The 19,878-nt window shown below is 28.3% G+C and overlaps 6 protein-coding genes across 9 annotated transcripts; 3 read left to right on the forward strand and 3 right to left on the reverse strand.

The window, feature by feature from the left end:
* The first annotated feature begins 105 nt into the window (after window positions 1–105).
* Window positions 106–4,749, forward strand: LOC117211350 (uncharacterized protein MAL13P1.304-like). Its single transcript, XM_033455116.1, has 3 exons — window positions 106–807; window positions 886–999; window positions 1,080–4,749. The coding sequence occupies exons 1-3, from the start codon at window positions 718–720 to the stop codon at window positions 4,326–4,328; spliced, it is 3,453 nt and encodes a 1,150-aa protein (XP_033311007.1). The 5' UTR covers window positions 106–717; the 3' UTR covers window positions 4,329–4,749.
* Window positions 4,750–5,252: 503 nt separating this feature from the next.
* Window positions 5,253–9,251, reverse strand: LOC117211358 (transmembrane protein 184B). Of its 2 annotated transcripts, none has more exons than XM_033455133.1 (6): window positions 8,787–9,251; window positions 8,376–8,545; window positions 7,696–8,290; window positions 7,393–7,628; window positions 7,220–7,304; window positions 5,253–5,858 (listed from the first exon to the last, which is right to left on the reverse strand). In XM_033455133.1, the coding sequence occupies exons 2-6, from the start codon at window positions 8,535–8,537 to the stop codon at window positions 5,683–5,685; spliced, it is 1,254 nt and encodes a 417-aa protein (XP_033311024.1). In that variant the 5' UTR covers window positions 8,538–8,545; window positions 8,787–9,251; the 3' UTR covers window positions 5,253–5,682. The 2 variants fall into 2 exon arrangements, with proteins under 2 accessions (XP_033311024.1, XP_033311025.1); XM_033455134.1 differs by lacking the exon at window positions 5,253–5,858 and adding an exon at window positions 6,342–6,731.
* Window positions 9,252–9,254: 3 nt separating this feature from the next.
* LOC117211362 (syntaxin-8) lies at window positions 9,255–10,747 on the forward strand. Its single transcript, XM_033455142.1, has 6 exons — window positions 9,255–9,376; window positions 9,612–9,668; window positions 9,748–9,942; window positions 10,025–10,278; window positions 10,337–10,429; window positions 10,511–10,747. Exons 2-6 carry the CDS (start codon window positions 9,634–9,636, stop codon window positions 10,672–10,674), a joined length of 741 nt encoding a protein of 246 aa, XP_033311033.1. The 5' UTR covers window positions 9,255–9,376; window positions 9,612–9,633; the 3' UTR covers window positions 10,675–10,747.
* A 247-nt stretch (window positions 10,748–10,994) lies between these two features.
* On the reverse strand, window positions 10,995–14,490 carry LOC117211354 (probable cytosolic oligopeptidase A). The gene is made up of 11 exons (XM_033455127.1): window positions 14,058–14,490; window positions 13,743–13,906; window positions 13,265–13,659; window positions 13,043–13,199; window positions 12,686–12,922; window positions 12,477–12,603; window positions 12,014–12,398; window positions 11,831–11,943; window positions 11,590–11,757; window positions 11,371–11,502; window positions 10,995–11,295 (listed from the first exon to the last, which is right to left on the reverse strand). The coding sequence occupies exons 1-11, from the start codon at window positions 14,159–14,161 to the stop codon at window positions 11,028–11,030; spliced, it is 2,250 nt and encodes a 749-aa protein (XP_033311018.1). The 5' UTR covers window positions 14,162–14,490; the 3' UTR covers window positions 10,995–11,027.
* A 90-nt stretch (window positions 14,491–14,580) lies between these two features.
* On the forward strand, window positions 14,581–17,281 carry LOC117211360. 3 transcript variants are annotated; one of them, XM_033455139.1, is made up of 4 exons: window positions 14,581–16,008; window positions 16,110–16,782; window positions 16,895–17,044; window positions 17,171–17,281. In XM_033455139.1, the coding sequence occupies exon 1, from the start codon at window positions 14,751–14,753 to the stop codon at window positions 15,903–15,905; it is 1,155 nt and encodes a 384-aa protein (XP_033311030.1). In that variant the 5' UTR covers window positions 14,581–14,750; the 3' UTR covers window positions 15,906–16,008; window positions 16,110–16,782; window positions 16,895–17,044; window positions 17,171–17,281. The 3 variants fall into 3 exon arrangements, with proteins under 3 accessions (XP_033311030.1, XP_033311031.1, XP_033311029.1); XM_033455140.1 differs by lacking the exons at window positions 16,895–17,044; window positions 17,171–17,281 and having other exon boundaries at window positions 14,581–15,360; window positions 15,454–16,018; window positions 16,110–16,180; XM_033455138.1 differs by lacking the exons at window positions 16,895–17,044; window positions 17,171–17,281 and having other exon boundaries at window positions 14,581–16,018; window positions 16,110–16,180.
* Window positions 17,282–17,868: 587 nt separating this feature from the next.
* LOC117211359 (uncharacterized protein C19orf47 homolog) lies at window positions 17,869–19,802 on the reverse strand. The gene is made up of 3 exons (XM_033455135.1): window positions 19,455–19,802; window positions 18,301–19,371; window positions 17,869–18,173 (listed from the first exon to the last, which is right to left on the reverse strand). The coding sequence occupies exons 1-3, from the start codon at window positions 19,471–19,473 to the stop codon at window positions 18,031–18,033; spliced, it is 1,233 nt and encodes a 410-aa protein (XP_033311026.1). The 5' UTR covers window positions 19,474–19,802; the 3' UTR covers window positions 17,869–18,030.
* Window positions 19,803–19,878: the final 76 nt, after the last annotated feature.

The raw sequence follows: 19,878 nt of genomic DNA on the forward strand, positions 1-19,878 counted from the left end.
TGTGCCTGTTTCATATATAATGCAATTATAATCTGATCTATGTAGATTAAGTTAAACTCAAACGTATTTCTTAGTCAATAAATGTATATGTTACCAAAGCTATATACATATATAGGCAATTTAGAACTATATTACTCTGTGGAAGGAGTATTTTTCCCCTCTTAGCGTATTCCCCTCAAGTGAAACGATTTATTCGAATGCATCTACATGTGAACAAATCGTAAATTTATATAGTCCTAATATTCGTATCATAATCATTGTTTGTAATATTGAGTTTTTGTATATTTATTTGATGTTGACTGTTATGAAAAAAAGTGATAAGCGTGCACTGTTAAGAAGACATTTATTTCATACGTACGACGCAATAATGATCGATGTATAAAACTAGATGCACAGAGAAAATAAAAGTACCCACGCCATATTTGTTTTTGAAGGAATTTGCTTTATGTTTAATTTACGAAATAGAGTCAAAATGTTAGTTAGAAAACAAGTAGAAATACATACATCAATTTAATCTTTAAAGGATAAAATGTATGTTTTATATAAAATTATGAAATATGAAATATGTTGATATTACAAATAGAGCAATTTTTTATACCTTTAAGATTTTGGTTGCAAGAATATAATTTGTTAAAAAATAACATAAGTGAGAAAGCAGTTTGTAATTAACTGTTTATATATGCAGTACACATATTTTTATTCATTGCCTGTTATAAAATGGCTACAAATGATGCTTTAATGACCTTTCTTGCAAACACTGTTCAAGAAAATGAAAAGATATTACAGGAGTCATGTCTCAAAAGTCAAGTAAGTACTGCGTGAGAAAACTTATATGCTAAGAATATTATTAACTGGTAATTAATAATAGTATCAATTATTCTTCAGATAAATATTAAACATAAGAAAGATTATGACAAGTTGTTTATCAGGCTTAATTACATCTGTCAAATGAAAGCAACCAAAGACGGAGTGCAGTTAAATTCTTGGTGTAAAAAAAATGTAAGCTTCACTTGACATTATCCTTGGTACATGGTCATCTTATATAAATCTAATAGTTTTTTTATAATATTTTATGTCAGGTTATAAGTTATATATATGGACCTATCTCAGGATTTCCATCTGGTTCATGGTGGGGTATCCGTATGGATTGTTCTAGAGATCGTGTTCATGACCCCTTCGATGAAAATATTCAAAATGGACCATTTGGAGTTACTTCAATTTGTACTTCAAATATTAACCTAAATGAAGATGTAGATTTGGGTAATTCTCTTACTCTTACAGGACAAAAGTATTCTGTTGGTACATTAGAAAAAGATCCGCTTATTAAAAATTATGAAAATCAAGTACCAGTGAGATTAATTAGAAGCTATAATTTATTCAATGACTTTGCACCTAAAACAGGTTATAGATATGATGGTTTGTACATTGTAACAAACTTTTGGATAGGTGTAAATACAGATTCTATAAAATATTATAAATTTGCTTTGTCACGTTTAAACGATCAAGAGCCACCTTCGTGGAGTACCAAACTGGCTCCTTTGGCTATAAGTAATCATCTATCTACTTTACATTCTTCTTCTACACCTTTACAAAACTGCTTAAAAAATTCTGCTCCAAACATGTATGAATTTAAAAAATATTCACATGGTTCTGAATTTATAATTCAAAAAGGGAAACCTGAAAACTCAGATGGATTTTTACAAACTCAAAATATTGAAAACAAAAAGGTAGATGAAACAAAGAAAGGTGTAATTGAAAGTGCAATAGTGACTCGCCATGTATTTAAAAAGTTAAATACTAATACAGAGTGTACAATAAATATACCAAACATGCCTATTATGCCAGAAAACAAATCATTAACTCATATTGGAAACAAAGGATCTAAAACCCATAATACAAATATTTCTATACGTACAGGATTATATAATTCATCTCACAGCACACAAAACGATAGTAAGAAAAATACTTCATCACTATTTTGTAGAACGGTTAAAGCAATTAATATTGTAAAAACTAATCAACACACAGAAAGTTGGAATTTATCCAACAAAGATAAAAATAAAAATCTAGATGGTAAAGCTCAAACAATCATATCAAACGAATTTCCTAAGCGTGTTAATTATATTTCTCTTAACTCTGTAAAACCAGAATTAATGAAAATAAAATTTCCTAAAGGTGTCGATGCAGAAATAAACAGCGATACAAATGATACAAGTTTAAATTCTTGTTATAGACTTGAATGCAATAGTAAACATAAAGAAATAACTAATGATTCCAAAGACGTGTGTAACAATATCGTAAATTCATCCAATACAACAACTAATATGTTAAACATGACAAATTGTATGTATAAAAATGAAATTTCACCACATAAAATGATATCCAAAGAATTACAGCAATTCAAATCAATTGATTTATTGCCACCAGATAAAATTGTTCATTTGATTAACAGTAAAAACCATCCTTTATCAAAATTACTAATGGGTAATATGATAGGGTTAACGTCAGAACAATCTGTAGCATTACAAACAGAAGACGTAATAACAACCAAGCCAGAAATCAAAGATAAGGTAGTAACTCGAAATAGTGGTAAAGAAGAAATGAAAGAAAGGACTAAATTTGAAGTTATTTCAGATGATTTAAATGGATCAAGATGTTACAAATTTAGAAGACGCAGAAAACTGTCTAGAAAAACAACAAATAAGTCAGAGATGCTAAAATATAATAAAATACATAATGAAAAGTTTAAAAAAGAAACTGTACAGTCTTTAGATATCTTAGAATATCCTGGAAAAAGTAGAGAGAAAACGGATATTTGCAAGAATTTAAAAAATAAAAGTATAAAAAAAAAAACAGTACAAAAGAGAGAACTGTCAGATTCAACAAGATATATTAAGAAGAATGCTGGAAGTACAATAGGAGCAAGAATACATTTACAAGCTGTGAGAAAAATTGATTCTTCAATAAAGAAACATATAAATAAAAAAAAAATAAGAGAAATTACAAATTTATTAATAGATGCAAAAATTGGACCTAAGATACGTGGTCCACGATATAGAAGATTGCGTTGTATTAACAAATGTACAGAACAATCATGTGAACATTTTAATACTGCAATGTATACATTGAACAAATGTAAAGTTAATTCAGAACAATCTACTTTCCAAGATAGAAATAAACTTACAAAAATGACTCACTGTAAACGCGTTAAAAGTCAAACTAGGAATGTTAAAATGTCAAAAACATTAAATTTTAATCATAGTAAAATTGGCAAGAATCTCACTACGTCTAAAAAAGCAGATAAGAATTATATTGCAAAACCGGCTATAAATAATAATAATAATAATATGAAAAATAATGACAATGATAACGTTGATAATAATAAGAGAGATCAGAATAAAAGATCAAGATATATAAAAAGAAATGTGAAAATTGTAGAAAATAACGATACAACGATTAAAAATCGGAAAAGAAAACTGATGCAAACAATTTGCAGAGATTCAAAGTGCAATAAAATTAATGAAGAATTGCAAAAGAGCTATAAAAAAGAAATTTCAAAACCATGTAAAACAGATGCTGTTACTCAATGTTCTCTCCTTCAAGAACCTGCAATAAAGAATCTGAAATTGAACGATTTCGTGCAAAATAACGTTCGTAATGAACAATATACATTTATTAAAATAGAATACGGTAGTGATTTTAAAGATATGAAATCTGAAATATATGAAACTACAAAGTTAGGTGATAAAAATAGAGGCCATCATTCTACATTTCGATCATCTACAAAAAAATGTGTATCTTGTACAGAAACTGCATCTAATTTACAGCATCCCATAAATTCAAATGTATCGTTAAGTAGCAATACTTTGAGTACAAAAGAACAAAATAAATTTTCACCTGAAAGGGTATCTGCATTTGTACCTGTTAACATCCCGGATAATGATCTAAAAATTGCTCGTTTAAGGTCAATAGGATTTAAACCAATTGATTTTAGTAATAGCGATGAAGGTATTAACAGTCAAGATAAAAGAAACAAAGTACTAAAACAAAACGTTACCGAAAAATACAATAAATACACAAATGAGGAAAACGATATTGTCGTTTATATGGATGATGAATTACAATATCAAGATATTGAGGATGAGGACAAAAATTCTTCATCTATCAGAGATAAAACTTTGAATTCAAAAATGTATACTGAACAATTAAATAAAATGATTTTAGAAAAAGAACCATGCAATTCACTATTAGAACAAGATCTAGAATCACCATGGCATGGGTGGAAAAAGATTGTAACAAATAAAGATACATATTGGATAGGTTGGTAAATAGATTGTAACAAATATTGTACTATTGTATTTACACACACGTATGTGTGTATATACAGATTTTCTGCCAAAATAAGGCTGTAAAATGTTAAATTATTTTTTCCACTAATAGCTGTAATATTTGATGCTATTAATGCAATTTATGCAATATACTTTTTGTAAGGCAATTAGATCCAATCTTTTATTCAACTATATATTTAAATTAGTCCAATTATTTTCATTGCGTTTTTGTGATCAATGAATCAGTAGTAAAAACTAAAACTAATATAAACAATACTAATTGTATGAAATGATTTATTTTGACAAATGAATTGTAATGTTATTCTGTGGAGCAGAATAGTATGTCCTCTCCATAGAAATTCATATATACACAATTTACTCTCTTGTATAGAAAATAAAGTTCGATTAAGATTTCGATTAATGTTTGTTTTCATTTTCTAAAATACCTAAGAAAATACGACGTATGATAGGTATTAAATATGAAATACTTATGTATATAAAATCAGTAAGATAAATATCAACAATAAGTAGTCAATAATTATATACAAATAAAACAAATATATCGAAGGAATATTCTTTAATTTTTAAATTATTAAATACATTCTATTTTAACGATATATACACTCATTAATTTTTTAATCTAGGACGCAAAGATTTTTGTGGCTCAGTTTTATATATATACATATATAGAAATATATGAATATTTATAATATATATATGTATATATATATATGTATATATATCCCGGACGCGTGCAGTAATTAGAAGTATTTTTCTTAGTGTATTTTATAAAATAAGTATTTTTCACTGGCAAAATTACATTAATCTCATATGAATTAGAAATACTGATGTATAAACATATACATAGTGTTTTTGTTCAAAGTGTAAAAATATTGTTTGACTACAGTAAATAATGCAGCAACATATTTGTGAGTATTTAAATATTAAGTACTGTACAATGCTTTTCTCTGAAAAACGTAAGTTGTGTTTTAAAATAAAGATGATTATGTTATGATAATAGAGCCACCTCTATAGGTAACACTGCTTTAAACATGTTCAGCATATTAAAATAAATATCTTCTATGCTATGTTTACATGATGTAACATAATACATGTATTAACATGAATGTAACATGGAACTATTATATTGTGATGCAGAATTTTGCATCACCGAATTTGTTTGTTTATTTGTTGTTTGTTCTGTGAGCGAGTTAAGTTCCTACCTAATGACGTATAATCAATTAACGGTATACATAGCGTTTTCTTGAAATTAGATTCACGGAAGTCCAACATTAATGTTCCTTTTTGTCTCTTTCTCTTTTGTTTTATTTTGTACACAATCTATTGTTTATATCTACTGGAACTCATCATCACTGCTCAATAGCATTGTTTTCTCATTATAATTTTGAGAGATTGTAGCAACACGTTGATGAGAAGTATGCCGTCTTTGAGGCGGTGGTATTGGCATATTCTGTGGATCATCTGGATCGAAGCTGGATATCCGCATACCACGTTGTCCTTTAGGAGCTCCTGATTGTTACATTATATCACGTATTATCGTTGACAAAGCCGTTACTAATGAATACATCGATCAGCCAGCGAACAGCGAGAAATCATGCCGATATATTTTTTTTTAATTCAAAGCATTGTTGGCTATATCGATTGTAGGCTATGTACAGTTTTACATGTAATTTGATGAAATCCTTTTACACATAGCACAATTTACAGCATCTTTCTTTATTTTATTGATCTCACTACACATATTATACGTCTATTAAATAATTCATGCGTGTTATAACAATAAAGATTTGAATTTGTTGTTTGAGAAAATTATCGAACATACATATTTAGGAAAAAAATATATAAAAATAGATAGCTATATCAACATGCTAAATTAAATATAAATCATGCCATCTTTTTAAATATACAAGCATTACAAAACAATATTTAATAATCATTAACCTATCCATAAAAAGATACATAATTACAATACTGCCATAGAATAGTAGTCAATTATTATTTGTCTTTTGCATTTATTAAAAAGTAAAACGTTTTTGTGAAATTACACTGTACTCTAAGTGCTCTTGCGTTAAGTGCTTAGTTTCTAATGTACAGTAGATTTTATTAATTGCAAAGTTAATGAATCATATGCTTATATATGTATATGTGTATGTATATTGATTTTGTTATAAACCTTAAATAATAATTTGAGCAGAGAACACTATGCCCACCCTTGAACTTGATTTGAACTTAAAATATCAAATTAATTTTAATGAACTACAGTATTAAGAACTTTTCAAACTCTATTAAAAATGTATGAATGCCTCATGTCCAATTTCTTGAAATTAAAAAACGATGCTTCACATTCTCATAGTTTTTCATACGGCAAGTTGGTATTAACGTCTGAAAAATAGTAAAAAGAAAGTGCCTTCAAAGAATATAATCCTAATTGGCACACATTAATTGAATTTATGATAAAAAGTATTTTTTTATCATAAAGAACTATTTCATTACATTTTTGTCGCAAAAGATAAATATAAATGAATTTATATTATTTTATCATTTTAATAATTGGCAGTAGAGTACATTAAAAGATACATATTAAACCTTTATCATATAAAAAGCTAAAATCCATAGTTAAAGGAACATAATAATTACAATTATAGTTATTTATTTACTTCAAATTTTTTAATGATTGTAATTCTTCTCTTTGCATTTAAAACTTAAATGATAAATATAAATAAACAATAAATATGGATGATTTTTAGTTCATCATTCACTACATCATGCTACATGAAAATGTATCAATTGAATAAAGTAATAAAAGAAATTTAAAATACAATATTTATAAACAAATTTTAACAGGAATAAATTATAAATTATATACATACCAGAACTATATTGCGTGTATTGTTGATACTGTGGATGGAAGTTGTGGATGGCATCAGTCATTATATCTTTTGGATTCATGGTTTCCTACGTATAAAGTTAATTGTATAATATTAAAATATTGTCAATCTTATTACTTTACCTATTAAATCATTTAGAAATTGTTGCAACATACTTTTAAACTGCTACTGATACTTTGCATCGTTACACTTCTTCCTCTTGAATCCGTAACACAACCAGCTGAATACACTTGATATGGAAACGCATAACGTAAAGCTATAGCAGCAAATAACATTTCAATGCAAATCAAAAAGTTTTGATAACCAGCAGAAACTGTGCCAGCACTAGTTGATTGATCTAAACTTATAGGAGAAATTACATTTGCTTTTTCAAGAATAGCCAATAATACCCCTGAAAGGTAATAAAATTAATATTCTTTACATATACAGACCGTATCTTAAGTAATTTGATATATTACCTTGCCAAAATGAGAGGAAGATAACACTTTTAACAGTACAAAATTTTAAGACAGGTTCAAATGGTGTTAACAGGTCTCTTGTAGCAAAATAAAAGAGAAAAAGTCCATAAAGTGCGAGAGATACACTGATATTATAAATTATAGTTATATAAATATAGCCTCCATCTGGGGACCAATCTCCATCTCTATAATGACCAAATGCTTGAAGGAATATAATGACAAATGCCATTACTGGTTTTACCAAGCAAAATTGCAAAGTAGCTTGTTTGCAAAATCTAAGAAAACCAATTGTATATGTTTTTCCAACCAAACAGCATGTTCCATATAAACAATTAGAACGAATAGGTTTGCCACGTATTTCAGACATAATATTTCCTTCACCACCCAGGTACTCGTAGCATAGAGACAAGAAGTTATATATAACAAATGCTTCATAACAGTCCCGTACAGTAAAAAAGTAAACATAATAACTTTCACTGTTGAAAAATAGTAGAGACACCCAAGAATATGTTGCATAAATTGGAACTATAAACAGAATTCTCACTATCCATCTTTGTTCTGTTGGATTAGTATACCACCTTAAATGCTGGTAGATCTACAAATCCACAATTAAATCAAATTAGTTGTTTATATTTCCTTAATTAACTATAATGCTATGTCAAAAATATGTTACAAAGTACCTGTTGACAAGTTATGAATAATGCAACCCAAACAAATGCACCAGCAATACCTTGAGCTGCTCGTGTTTGTAAGAATATTGGAGCTGCTTTCTCAGGAATTGCAGTTGTAGACATCATATCGCCAAGAGATGTAGATGGTTCCGTTGTCACCGTACTACTCATATTTCAATCTGAGAAAAATTAGTGTTGCAAACAACAATACTAAGAATTTAATATAATTGAAGAAAAAGAAAGATAATTGTAGCTACGAAGAACATTCATTTTAATCACAATTACAATTGAAAAATTAAGAAAAAGCCTTTTGTAACACAGAATAAATCTCAAGATTATGGCTCGCGCGTTAAAAATCAATATGCACAACAATAACAACAGTACTCCATTCGTGCGCAAAAATTCATCTCGTGGACGCACCCGTGCTCCATTCGTAGGTTTTTTCAAACAAATGTAGTATACGAACGATCCCTTCGAACTATCTTGTCGTACGTGTTCTCCTTTTTCTTTCGTATTGCGTGTACGTGTTGACCTGTATGATCAAGCTTCTTAGAAGTTCCCCACTTTCAATTAACCATCTACCAACGCAGTGGTTACTGATGATCGTGACCTTCCCACAGACAACGTGAATAATCTACCAAATTTTCTTCCCTTCACACTATATAATTTCTCCAGTTTGAGTTTGGATCACCGAGTTTCACTTTTACCCAACATTTTCTCGCATTTCTTTCCGTTTCCTCTTTGACGTCAAACACATTCGTCCAAACAGCTTCACGAAATATACTAGTTGATAATAAAAATATAACTGGTCTTGCTACTACGCCATATATTCTTCTTTTTTCCACCCGTTAATTTTCCCTTTGGTTCTCTTTGTTTCACTCTCACAAACGATCTCTTTTTACCTTCTCCTTCATGCTAAATCCCCTCCATCATTTTCTTTAATTATCGTTATAAACGCATGCGCCAATCCGTGGTTATGTTACATTCTTGACGATAAATTGTTCGACTAGGTAAATTGTAATACTTTTTCAAAACTCAATTTGCTTACTAAGGCATTCCTGTTTACCCAGATATTAAACAGTTGCTAATGTAAAGGAAGATTTCTTTTCTTTTGATGCTTCACCATCAACAATTGCAAAATATATTATTATGTGCAGATAACACTGCAATAACATACAAGAAATTTATGTGGATATGTCACTATTCAAATAATATTTTAACGTAGTTTTATTTTTCATACATTAGACTTATATACAAATTCACGAAAATGGCACTCATTTATATCGAAGACAACGATCCCTGGTAAGAATAATTAACCTTGGTTTCTTTGTTTACTTCTGAGATGAAAACTGTTACTTAAGTGTTTGTTTAAATTACATAGGTTAACGGAATATGATGCCTGTGAGAAACTTTACAGAGAGATTATGGAACAATTTACAGCTCGCAATAAACATTCAAAAACTTTGCAAGCATATGCAAGTATATCTGCAAATATACGAATTCGTCTGAAACAGTATAATCGTGAAGTCCAACAACTTAAGAACAAAGTGGATGATGCTTTAAAATCTAAAGCTATGTATCCTTTTACATGTTCATTTGATTAAGAAGTAAGACCTACCAGCATAGAAATTTTTTCCTTAAAATACAAAGATATGCAGAACTGCTGAAGAAGCAGAAAGAAGAATACGTCAAATTGAAATATTGAAGAGCAGGGATGTACAATTACAAAAATTGTGTGACGCACGTACAAATAATCTTGTATCTTCTCGTGCAAATTTACTTACATCAGGAACATCAGCTTTTGCAGATGGAGGCACAACCTCTTGGGCAGCTGATGACGACGATGATAAACCTATAGATACACAAATATGTGTTGTTGATCTTATGACTCAACAAGATAGGATTCTAGAAGGTATAAATTTTGATATTTTTTACCAGATTTGTATAATACTTTTCCAATACTTTTATAGAGCAAAATAAAGGCTTGGAAGAGTTATGTAAAGTCATTGCAAGGCAAAAACAAATTGGTCAAACCATTAGCAATGAAGTGGATCACCAAAATGGTAACTTAAATTTAATATTACTTATTCTTTATCAATTTGAAGATATGAAATTTACTTTAAAAGTTTTATATTTTTATGTAGAAATAATCGATAATTTATCCAATCATATGGATAGGACTGATGAATCATTAATTACCAAAACGCAGCACGTACAAACAATTAATTTCAAAGATCGTACATGTGGTTACTGGATAGTAATAATTTTACTTTTTATTTGTATCGTCATAGTTGCTTTACTTCCATAATTTTTAATGCATTCAATTACTGTATGAAAACTGTTAGGTATTTCGTTTAATGTAAATTAATGTTCTGTATATATGCATATGTAAAAATTCCGTTCTTAGAAATTACTACATTTTATTTTCTTAATTATCTATTAATTTTAAACCAGTATTTGTATTATAAGAATTATATTATACTTATAAGCAAAATATATATATATATATATATAATACAAATTAAAACAAATATTTGTGTTTGTGATAAAAACCTGACATATTATATCGCAATATTAATATTACAATGAAATCAACTTTTCTGATAGAAAACAAATTTTTTCATTATCTATCTTTATACAAATTACATTTTGTTGCTTAAGTTATTTCAAGTTTCCTTGGATCGTATTATTAGTAATTTCTGACATACTACATTTTGTATCCAATCTAAGGTTTTTCAGAAGTGCTTTTGGATTGGGATCTCTTCCACTAAATTTTCTGAAATTCTCACGTGCAGAATAAGTACCACCAACAGATAAAAATGATTCGCGATATCTTTGACCGAGTTCCTTCAATGATTCTTTATTCTTATACGAGACATCTTGAAAAGCACTGTACAAATCAGCAGCAATCATTTTTGACCAAACATGACTGAAATTATAAAATTTTTATTTTTTCAATACTACAGTAGAACATATGTATATTCTAATATTTACAAAATCTTACCTGTAATAAGCAGCTGCCCATTGTCCACTAAAGATAGCATCAAAAGAACAAACATGGCTGTCCTTCTTATATGGAGGAAGTACAAAATATTTTTTCCATAAGCGGTTCATTATGCTATTCCAATATTCTTTGCTACAAATTTTAGAAGAAATCATAAAATATATTACTATATTTATTATTCAAATAACATTTATATATATTTATAGTATCCAATCTTACCCAGAATATAATTCTAAATCAAGTTCTGACAAATACAGTTCTTTACATAAATTGTAACCAGATAAATGCGTCTTTGAATCCCTTACTTTTTCAACTATATTAAGAGGTAATGGTTCTTCAGTAACTTGATGACATGAAATTCTTTGCACAAATGATGGTTCATATAACCTAATAAGCAAATAAAACATTAAACAATATATGTAGTTGTAAATTATAAAGAATATGAAGATTTTAAATCTACCAATTCTCAAGAAGATAGTCAGAAATAAATACTGCATCCCATTCTACAAACGAAAGTCCTGCAATATGTGTGTATTCCACCTTTGTTAATATATGATGTAATGCATGTCCAAACTAAATGACAAAGAATAATATTAAGAAAAATAAGTACCTTAAACTTTATTTTTATATGCATAAAATTTACCTGCCGAAATAACGTTTGAAGGTCTTTAAATGAAAGTAAAGAAGGTTTCTCACCCATGGGTGGTGCGAAATTGAATATTAATGCAACTAATGGTTTTATGCCACATATTTTACTTCTGTTTTGTATTTCTACTGTATATCCTGCATTCTGTGACACTCGGACTTTCTCATCTCCTCTTGCATATGGATCTAAATAAAAACTACCTACTGGATCAGTACTTGAATGTTTTAAATCAAAGACATCAAAAAATCGAACATCTTTATGCCAGAGATCTAGCTTCTTGGATTCAATAATCTTTACATCAAATAACGTTTCAATAAGTTCAAATAAGCCGCATAATACTTTCGGTAGAGGAAAATAATTATTTAAATCCTCTTCCTTGTACCTGTAAATGATATTGCAATGATATATATTTATATTCTTTTTTATTACAAAGTGTTTCTGAATTTTATTTTATAATTACATGTACACAGAATGTAGTTGTTTTCTACCCCAATATGCTATGTCCCAATGTTGAAGTGTACCATCTAAACCTTTTTCATTTGCAAATGCTTGAAGTTCTTTAATTTCATGTTCTTGAGCAGGTCGAGCTTTTATAGACAAAGCAAATCAATAATACTGGTCATATATAATACTGCATACTCGATGCAAATGTAGTTATACAAATTTTACCTGTGGCTAGTAAATTATCCAATACATAGTGAATATTTTGTACACTGCCTGCCATCTTAGTTTCCATACTTAAATCAGTAAATGACTTGTATCCCAATAAATGAGCCTCTTGATTTCTTTTCTGTCTAATTTCTTCTAATGTTGTACTTGTTTGTATCGATCTATCATGTAATAAAGATGCTTTGATAACATTTGCATCCCAAACTCTCCATCTTAAAGCACGATCATGGCAATGTTCTAAACAATATACATTAGAAAAAATTAATCTTTAATTTCATTATATTTGGTTAATTTACAACATTAAAGATAAATTTTATTATGATCAATAAACTTTCAATTTTATAGATAGATTTATACCCATAAATGGTTCCATGATATCAGGAGTTAAAATTACTATCCATGGTCCTGCAAGGAACTGTGTAGGATTTACTGCCATAGATTTTAGTAGGTCTTCAGGAAAATCTCTTACAATATTAGGATCTCTTATAGTAAAAGTAAGATTATTTATGGCTGCCTATGAAGATAAAATAGTATTAATATTTCTTTAACTTATATTTTCACATTTTGTTATTTACAAACCTGCACTTTTTGTGAATATTTTTTAATTTTTTCAGACAACCATACTTTCAATGCTGCAAATTGTTCTTTTTTCTTCTCAGACAATTCTAATCCATTTAATCTCCCTTCCAATATATATCTTGCTAAAATTCTTTTCTGTTCAACATTTAATTCACTTTCATTATTATTCAAGACATTTTTACATGCTTGATATATTGGTACATTAATGTATTTAAAAGCGGAAGCTCGTTTAGCACGTTCACTAATACTTATATAATATTGTGTAGGCATTAAACTTTGATTTCCTAAATATAATGTTTTTGCAATGCCCCATGTAATATTCAAAGAGGCATCTATCTCCTCTATAGGGTTTAATATGTTTTTAAATAAATTTTCTGGAGAAATACTGTTAACATCTGTAAATCAATTTTACAAAACATAAGTGTTTTCAATAAACTTAAATTAAAAGATTATAACATAAGTAAAATAAAAGAATTACTTTCTATTTGTTTCCCTAAGGTTTTAACTGTTTCTTCAAATTCTAATGATTGCCTTCCAATAACAGCAACACATTTTTCTATTGTAATATTTGTAAATTCCGGACTTTTATCTTCTTTTAGTAAAGGATATTTTCCTGGTAAATCTTCTCCGATTTCTGGGACACTAAATAGAAATATGATTAATCACTAAAACCATTAATATGTTGTGCAAAGAAAATTATACAGAATATTTACATACAAAACTTATTAAGTATTAAGTTGAGAATAAAATTATGTAATTTTTATTTCGAATAAAATAATTACAGTATACATACAGAATCAAATAACCATTACGTCTTGGAATTTTTAAAAAACTATTTTGTGATAGAATAATTCTTTTGCCACAAAATGAAGCCATTTTGATATTTCTTAAAAACATTATGTTTTACAACTTTTTAAATTACATCTTCAATTAAAAACCAGTCTTTTTGGTTACAAACGACGCTTTGTACTATTTAATTCCTATTTTCTTCACTGAACTAGCCAAAATTTAGTCATGAACTACATATTATACGATTAAATTCTGTAGACATTTAACTGCATTTTTAATAGTTTCACAATAGTTTATAACTTTGTTGAAATAGTTTTTAGAATAGGTACAGTTATGTGAAAAATTTTGCTCTTAAACAATAAAATAAATAAATAAACTAGATCACATTCTAAAATGAATTTTTTGTTATGTAATCATAAATTGTATTTGTCACGATACATTTGCGATGGCGCCACTATGAATGTCATTAAAATTTAGAATAAAGTTCCTATTTTGTGATTCGAGATCACTTACTATCTAGGTACATTTACATTAGGGTAACTTCAATTAGGTAGAAAAAATTGCGTATTTTCTGACGCGTAGATAGTGAGACATTATACAGAGAGATTGATATTACGATATTATTTGGTACATTGAAACTATTTCTGCAATAAATTTTGCTGTTTCAATCATTACCACAAAATCGACATCTGTAACAATGTCAGGCAAGCTACGTGGAGGTAATATTAAATGGGAAAATTCGACAGAAGGAAATGATGTATATGAAACAAAGCATAAAATGAGGTTGAGAGAATCGCCAAGGAATACGCAACAACCTGCTGTACCCGAAAACGAGATTGTTATAGAACCACGAAAGCGAGGTCGAGGTCCTTCTAAAAGGCCTTGTCTTAACAGAAATGCTTTAATGGCTCGAGAAAATCGGCTCAAGAAAAAAGCGTACCTAGAGAAAATAGAAAATAAGCTATTATTTTATCAGCAAGAAAACAAAAATTTAGTAAACATTATAAAAAGACAGGGTATTGACCTTAAACGGTTAACTGGTGAAGTTGCTTATTTCAAGAGCGTATTAAACAATAATACCAGTATTACTGCATTATTGAAGACTATCAATGATGGTCTTCAAAAGATTAGTACACAGAAGAGGAATTCATTGCGTTTGAATCATGTTTCTGAGTGTCCAAATGAATTGGATGTTCAACACAAATGTACATGTTCTACAAATGTGAAGGAGAATATATTGAATACTCAAAATACCGATATATTTATTACAAATGTCAATAATGATTCATTGATCGAACGTGGTATAAGTAAAGATCCAAACAATGAATCATATATTAATTCCCAAAGGCAACTTGCTTGTAAGAATTCAAGCATTGATAAAATTTCTTCATCTTTTTTAGATTCGGATCACAATTATACTGTTTCCAAAAGTACAATAGTCAATGTTAAGAACAACCTTCAAAGTAAAGAAGAAACAAACTTAATAACATCAACTACCAATTTAATATCTGAAGATAATTATATGGATAATACAAAGGAGCTAAACAATTTATTACCAATTGCTCAAGCAGATTTACCCAATGCAAATGAAAAAAAAGATACTGATACCATTGGTATCGATTTTGATCAGTTTTCTTCTTTCAATATGGATATATTTGAAGATCTTCCAAAATGTGACGAGATGATGAATACAGTGGATAGTTTAAATGATGCATCCAACCTTTTTAAAGCAGATGAAATATCTCAAACTTTAGATAATACTGGAATCTGTCTTCATGTTAATTCAGACAAAGTATCTTTAGAGTTTTGTGCAATTTGTCATTTAAATAGTAAGAACTCGGGATCAAACTGAAGGGGGAATTGATCGTAAATCTTTCAAGTCCACTCAATGACTAATCTCTGGAGAGGTCAACCAAAGATTTTGAACATATTTTCCGATCAGTGGATTATAAAAAGTTAATGAAAGTAATATGTTATTTTAGTTTGTTACTATGATTACTGAATTTAATGTAAAAAATTGTTACATATACAATAGAGGATATATCAATATTTTCAGGTGTATCAAGGAGAAATGTGTCAGCATGTTTGTCAGTTTGCTGCTGAAACATCATACAAATGCTTTTCACATGGAACGAAAGTTGCGTTATTAATATCTGTACTATATATATATAAATATGTACATAAGTACATAAATAATATACATGTATACGTATATATTTGTATATAAACGTGCAATATGTATACATATATATCTGTATATACATGTGTGATGTGTATACATATATATGTATGCAGACATACATATGTGTATATGTATATATTTCTTTCTATTTACATTTTCACACCCATGTATGCATATATGTGTATACAGATAATGATACATATAAGCATATATGGTGTTTATTTTATAAGTGACTGATTTTTTTATGTAATGCTTTAAAATTATATCTAATAACATGTAGTGATAAAAAATATTTTTGTCATATGCTGCATCAATTGCTACTTTTTAAAAGTGGTATTTAGTAATATAAAAATTGTTTTGTAAGAAGTGTTTATTATGTTTGAGTCTATTGGATCTAATCTGTCCATTAGAACACTACAAAGCTTCTGTTTGTTATGTATAATGTTAAATCGTAACACTTCTGTTCCTCTGAGACTGTAATTATTTGCTTTTTACAGGATAATACCATATTGCCATTGAAGTTTGCTAACAACGATCATACGAAAAGGTGGGCGTTAATGTAATTTTATTAACCATGTATTTGAAACTTAGTACTATAAAAATGTGTTATATACAAATTGTTAGATTTGTAACAAATGTGATTTGTTTGTTTGGTCTAGTTGAAGTTTGGCATGTCTGACACATTCTGTTTAATGTTTGGTGTAACATAGTATTTTGGAGCAATTACAAATAGTGCTTGTTGGGAAAGTGTGTGGAATCACGATCGTCCCCCTTCTTTTCTATGAAATATATGATTTTATAATAAACAGGTTGAGTACGATTAAATCGATGCTTGTTTTTATACACGTGAAACAACATATATATTGCACTATGTAAAAGTTATCGCAAAAATTGTCCAAATATCAGTTTTGTATACTCTGTAATTTAATTTTCAGCTGTATCCCGAGGATTTTCAGCCATTATGGAACATTCCATCCACTGATCGAGTTGTATGGTAATTGAAGTTGAAATTAAAGAATTTAATAATAAATTTAATATTTCTTATATATTGTATTTCATAAATTATGTAGTAGTATGAATTAGATGCGGTTTTGCAAGTGCTAGAAATTTTATTACTTGCAGTCTTACATAAGCTTTAATAATGGAAAATAACATAAAGTATGATGAAAATGATTAGAGCAAATGTAAAAAATCATTTTTTGTTTCTGGAGGAAAAGAAGTGTATCGATTTTGTCATTATTACGATATACTTGTTTTAATGCATATACTATTTTTATATATTTTTATTATAAATTATTTATTTATTCATAACATACAGGCATAAATTTAAGATTTATGTAAATGAAAATTGTATATTTCTCTGTCGATTTGAGTATTTTGTAATTTTTAATTAAGATAAGTTGTTTTGTATAAAAATTTTATTGCTTATTTATAATAAATAATCTACTTTTTATACGTGTGAATAATTCAATTATCCATCCTTTTTTACTTACATTTATACAATAATATCCTTAAATTAATGTGTCAATCATTTTGTTATAAAATATGAAAATACAATTATGTCATGCCTATTTCAATTATAATGTATTATGATATTTGTTATACTGTACGATACTGCAATCAATATAAACGATTAAACTTTTTGAAGAGTGTATTTGATTTTTTCTTTAGTTAACATAATCATTTTCCTGCGTTTTAATATTTACGCAATAGGGAACTATATAACTTTGTACAAAGGATTCATGGTCACAAATATACTAGTTTAATAAGAAATAAACAATATAAATGATTAGTCTCAAATTCCAAGGCGACTGAAAACATCCGGTTTCTTCACGTGCGCTACCGTTGCAATTCTGTCGAAAGTTACTTGTTTAGTACTGCTTGTTTTAACCATTCCCAAACGTGCTTTTGCTGGTATCGAAGTTAACCTTTCTGAAGCTAACAAAAATATTGCATAAAAGTTAAAAAAATTGGTACAGTGAAAATTATAAAGATTCATATTATTATATAATTATAAAGAATTATAAAGATGTGTAAACAGCGTTATTGATGTTGGGCTACATACCTAGCTTTCCAGATGTAACATTGGATTTTATCAATCTGTTGTCTCTTAAAGATGTGTTGTTAAAAGAAATTCTTTTCGTTGTTTTCACTAATTGTGTAACACTATTTGACATAACTTTTCTATTTGCTTCTTGATCAGCTCGCATTGTGCCTACATTTTTTGGTACAATTTTATTTGTTGTAAGAATCGAAGTTCTTGTATTGGAACTTCTGCTTTTTAATATTCCTACACTATTTGTTCCATTTTTCAATATACCTGCTTGTGTTAAGATATTATCCTTTTTGGCATCTTTATCTCCTAATCGATTAAAAACACTCACAGATCTTTTAAGGATATCTTTCCCTAATCCAGTAATATTAAATGTCTGTGACGTTTCAGTTGGATTTGTTGTACTAGTTACAGAACTGTCACCCAGCCTGTCAAATACAGTTCGTTTTTGTTCTACGGAGTTTTTAAGAATTTGTTGACTTCTAGATGTTGATCCTTTTGGAAGTATTACAGTATATCCTACTTTATTATCTTTATTATCAAGTGATTTTAGTTTTTTAGATGGTTCCTGCCACTCGTCTTCATTATTACTATCAAATTCATTGTCTTCTTTTAATTTTCTTTTAAGGATGGTCTGCTTCTTTTGATTAGCAAGATCTGTAATTATTTCACCTGATGTTGATGCTGATTTTTTAACAACAACAGTTTTCTTGACTGAAGTTGTTGGAATCTTAACGATCTTTTTTGTGATTATTGCATCAGATTTAAGTTTAGTAGCAATAGCTTTAGAAGTAGAACTAGCTGCTTTTGTTGTTACTTTTTTAATCATTGGTTTGGGCTTTCCAACATTATCTTCTGTATCAACTAAGAATCTTTCACATGTTGTCTCTTCTACTACTTTTTTTGCATATCTTAAAATAGCAATCATATCTCCCATTAAAGTAATTCCCATTTCTTTGAGACTAGGTTTGTCCAAATCAGGTAACATGTCTGGTTTAATACGATTATTGGAAAACACAACAGCATGTTTTGTAGCTACATCTTGAGGAAATCCAGCTCCTTTAAAAAATTTTACCCAATATGCTATAAAAGAAAAAGATAGTAACAAATGATAATTTTTACACAAAAATTGAAAAATTAGGAAAATTACAAAAAATTCTACATACCTGATAATGATGATGCCATTTTACCGATTAGGTTATTTTTATTATTTGACACGATAATGTTTTATAAATAATTTCATACGTTAAAAATATATCATTCACAGACAAATTAACAATATTATTTCACATATTTTACAAAATTTGTTATATTGTACACAAATTCACTTAAAATAAATATTTTTGTGAACGAAAATATACTGTTTCGAATATATAGATAAGAAGAAATGTTCAATTATAATTTGTTGAAAAAAATATCACAGAATATTGTTAAAAAATGATAATAAACATCGGCATTCCATTGCTTAAAGCTTCAGGTCTATTCAGGTCTATTCGTGACTAGTCGCCTGTACATATATGAACACAAATGCATGAGTGAAATTGGAATGCTTAGATAAAATTTTAGAGAAAGTCTCATGTGGCGACACCA

The sequence above is a fragment of the Bombus bifarius genome, unplaced genomic scaffold (assembly GCF_011952205.1).
Source record: "Bombus bifarius isolate JDL3187 unplaced genomic scaffold, Bbif_JDL3187 scf7180000008232, whole genome shotgun sequence".
In the NCBI taxonomy this organism is placed as follows: domain Eukaryota; kingdom Metazoa; phylum Arthropoda; class Insecta; order Hymenoptera; family Apidae; genus Bombus; species Bombus bifarius.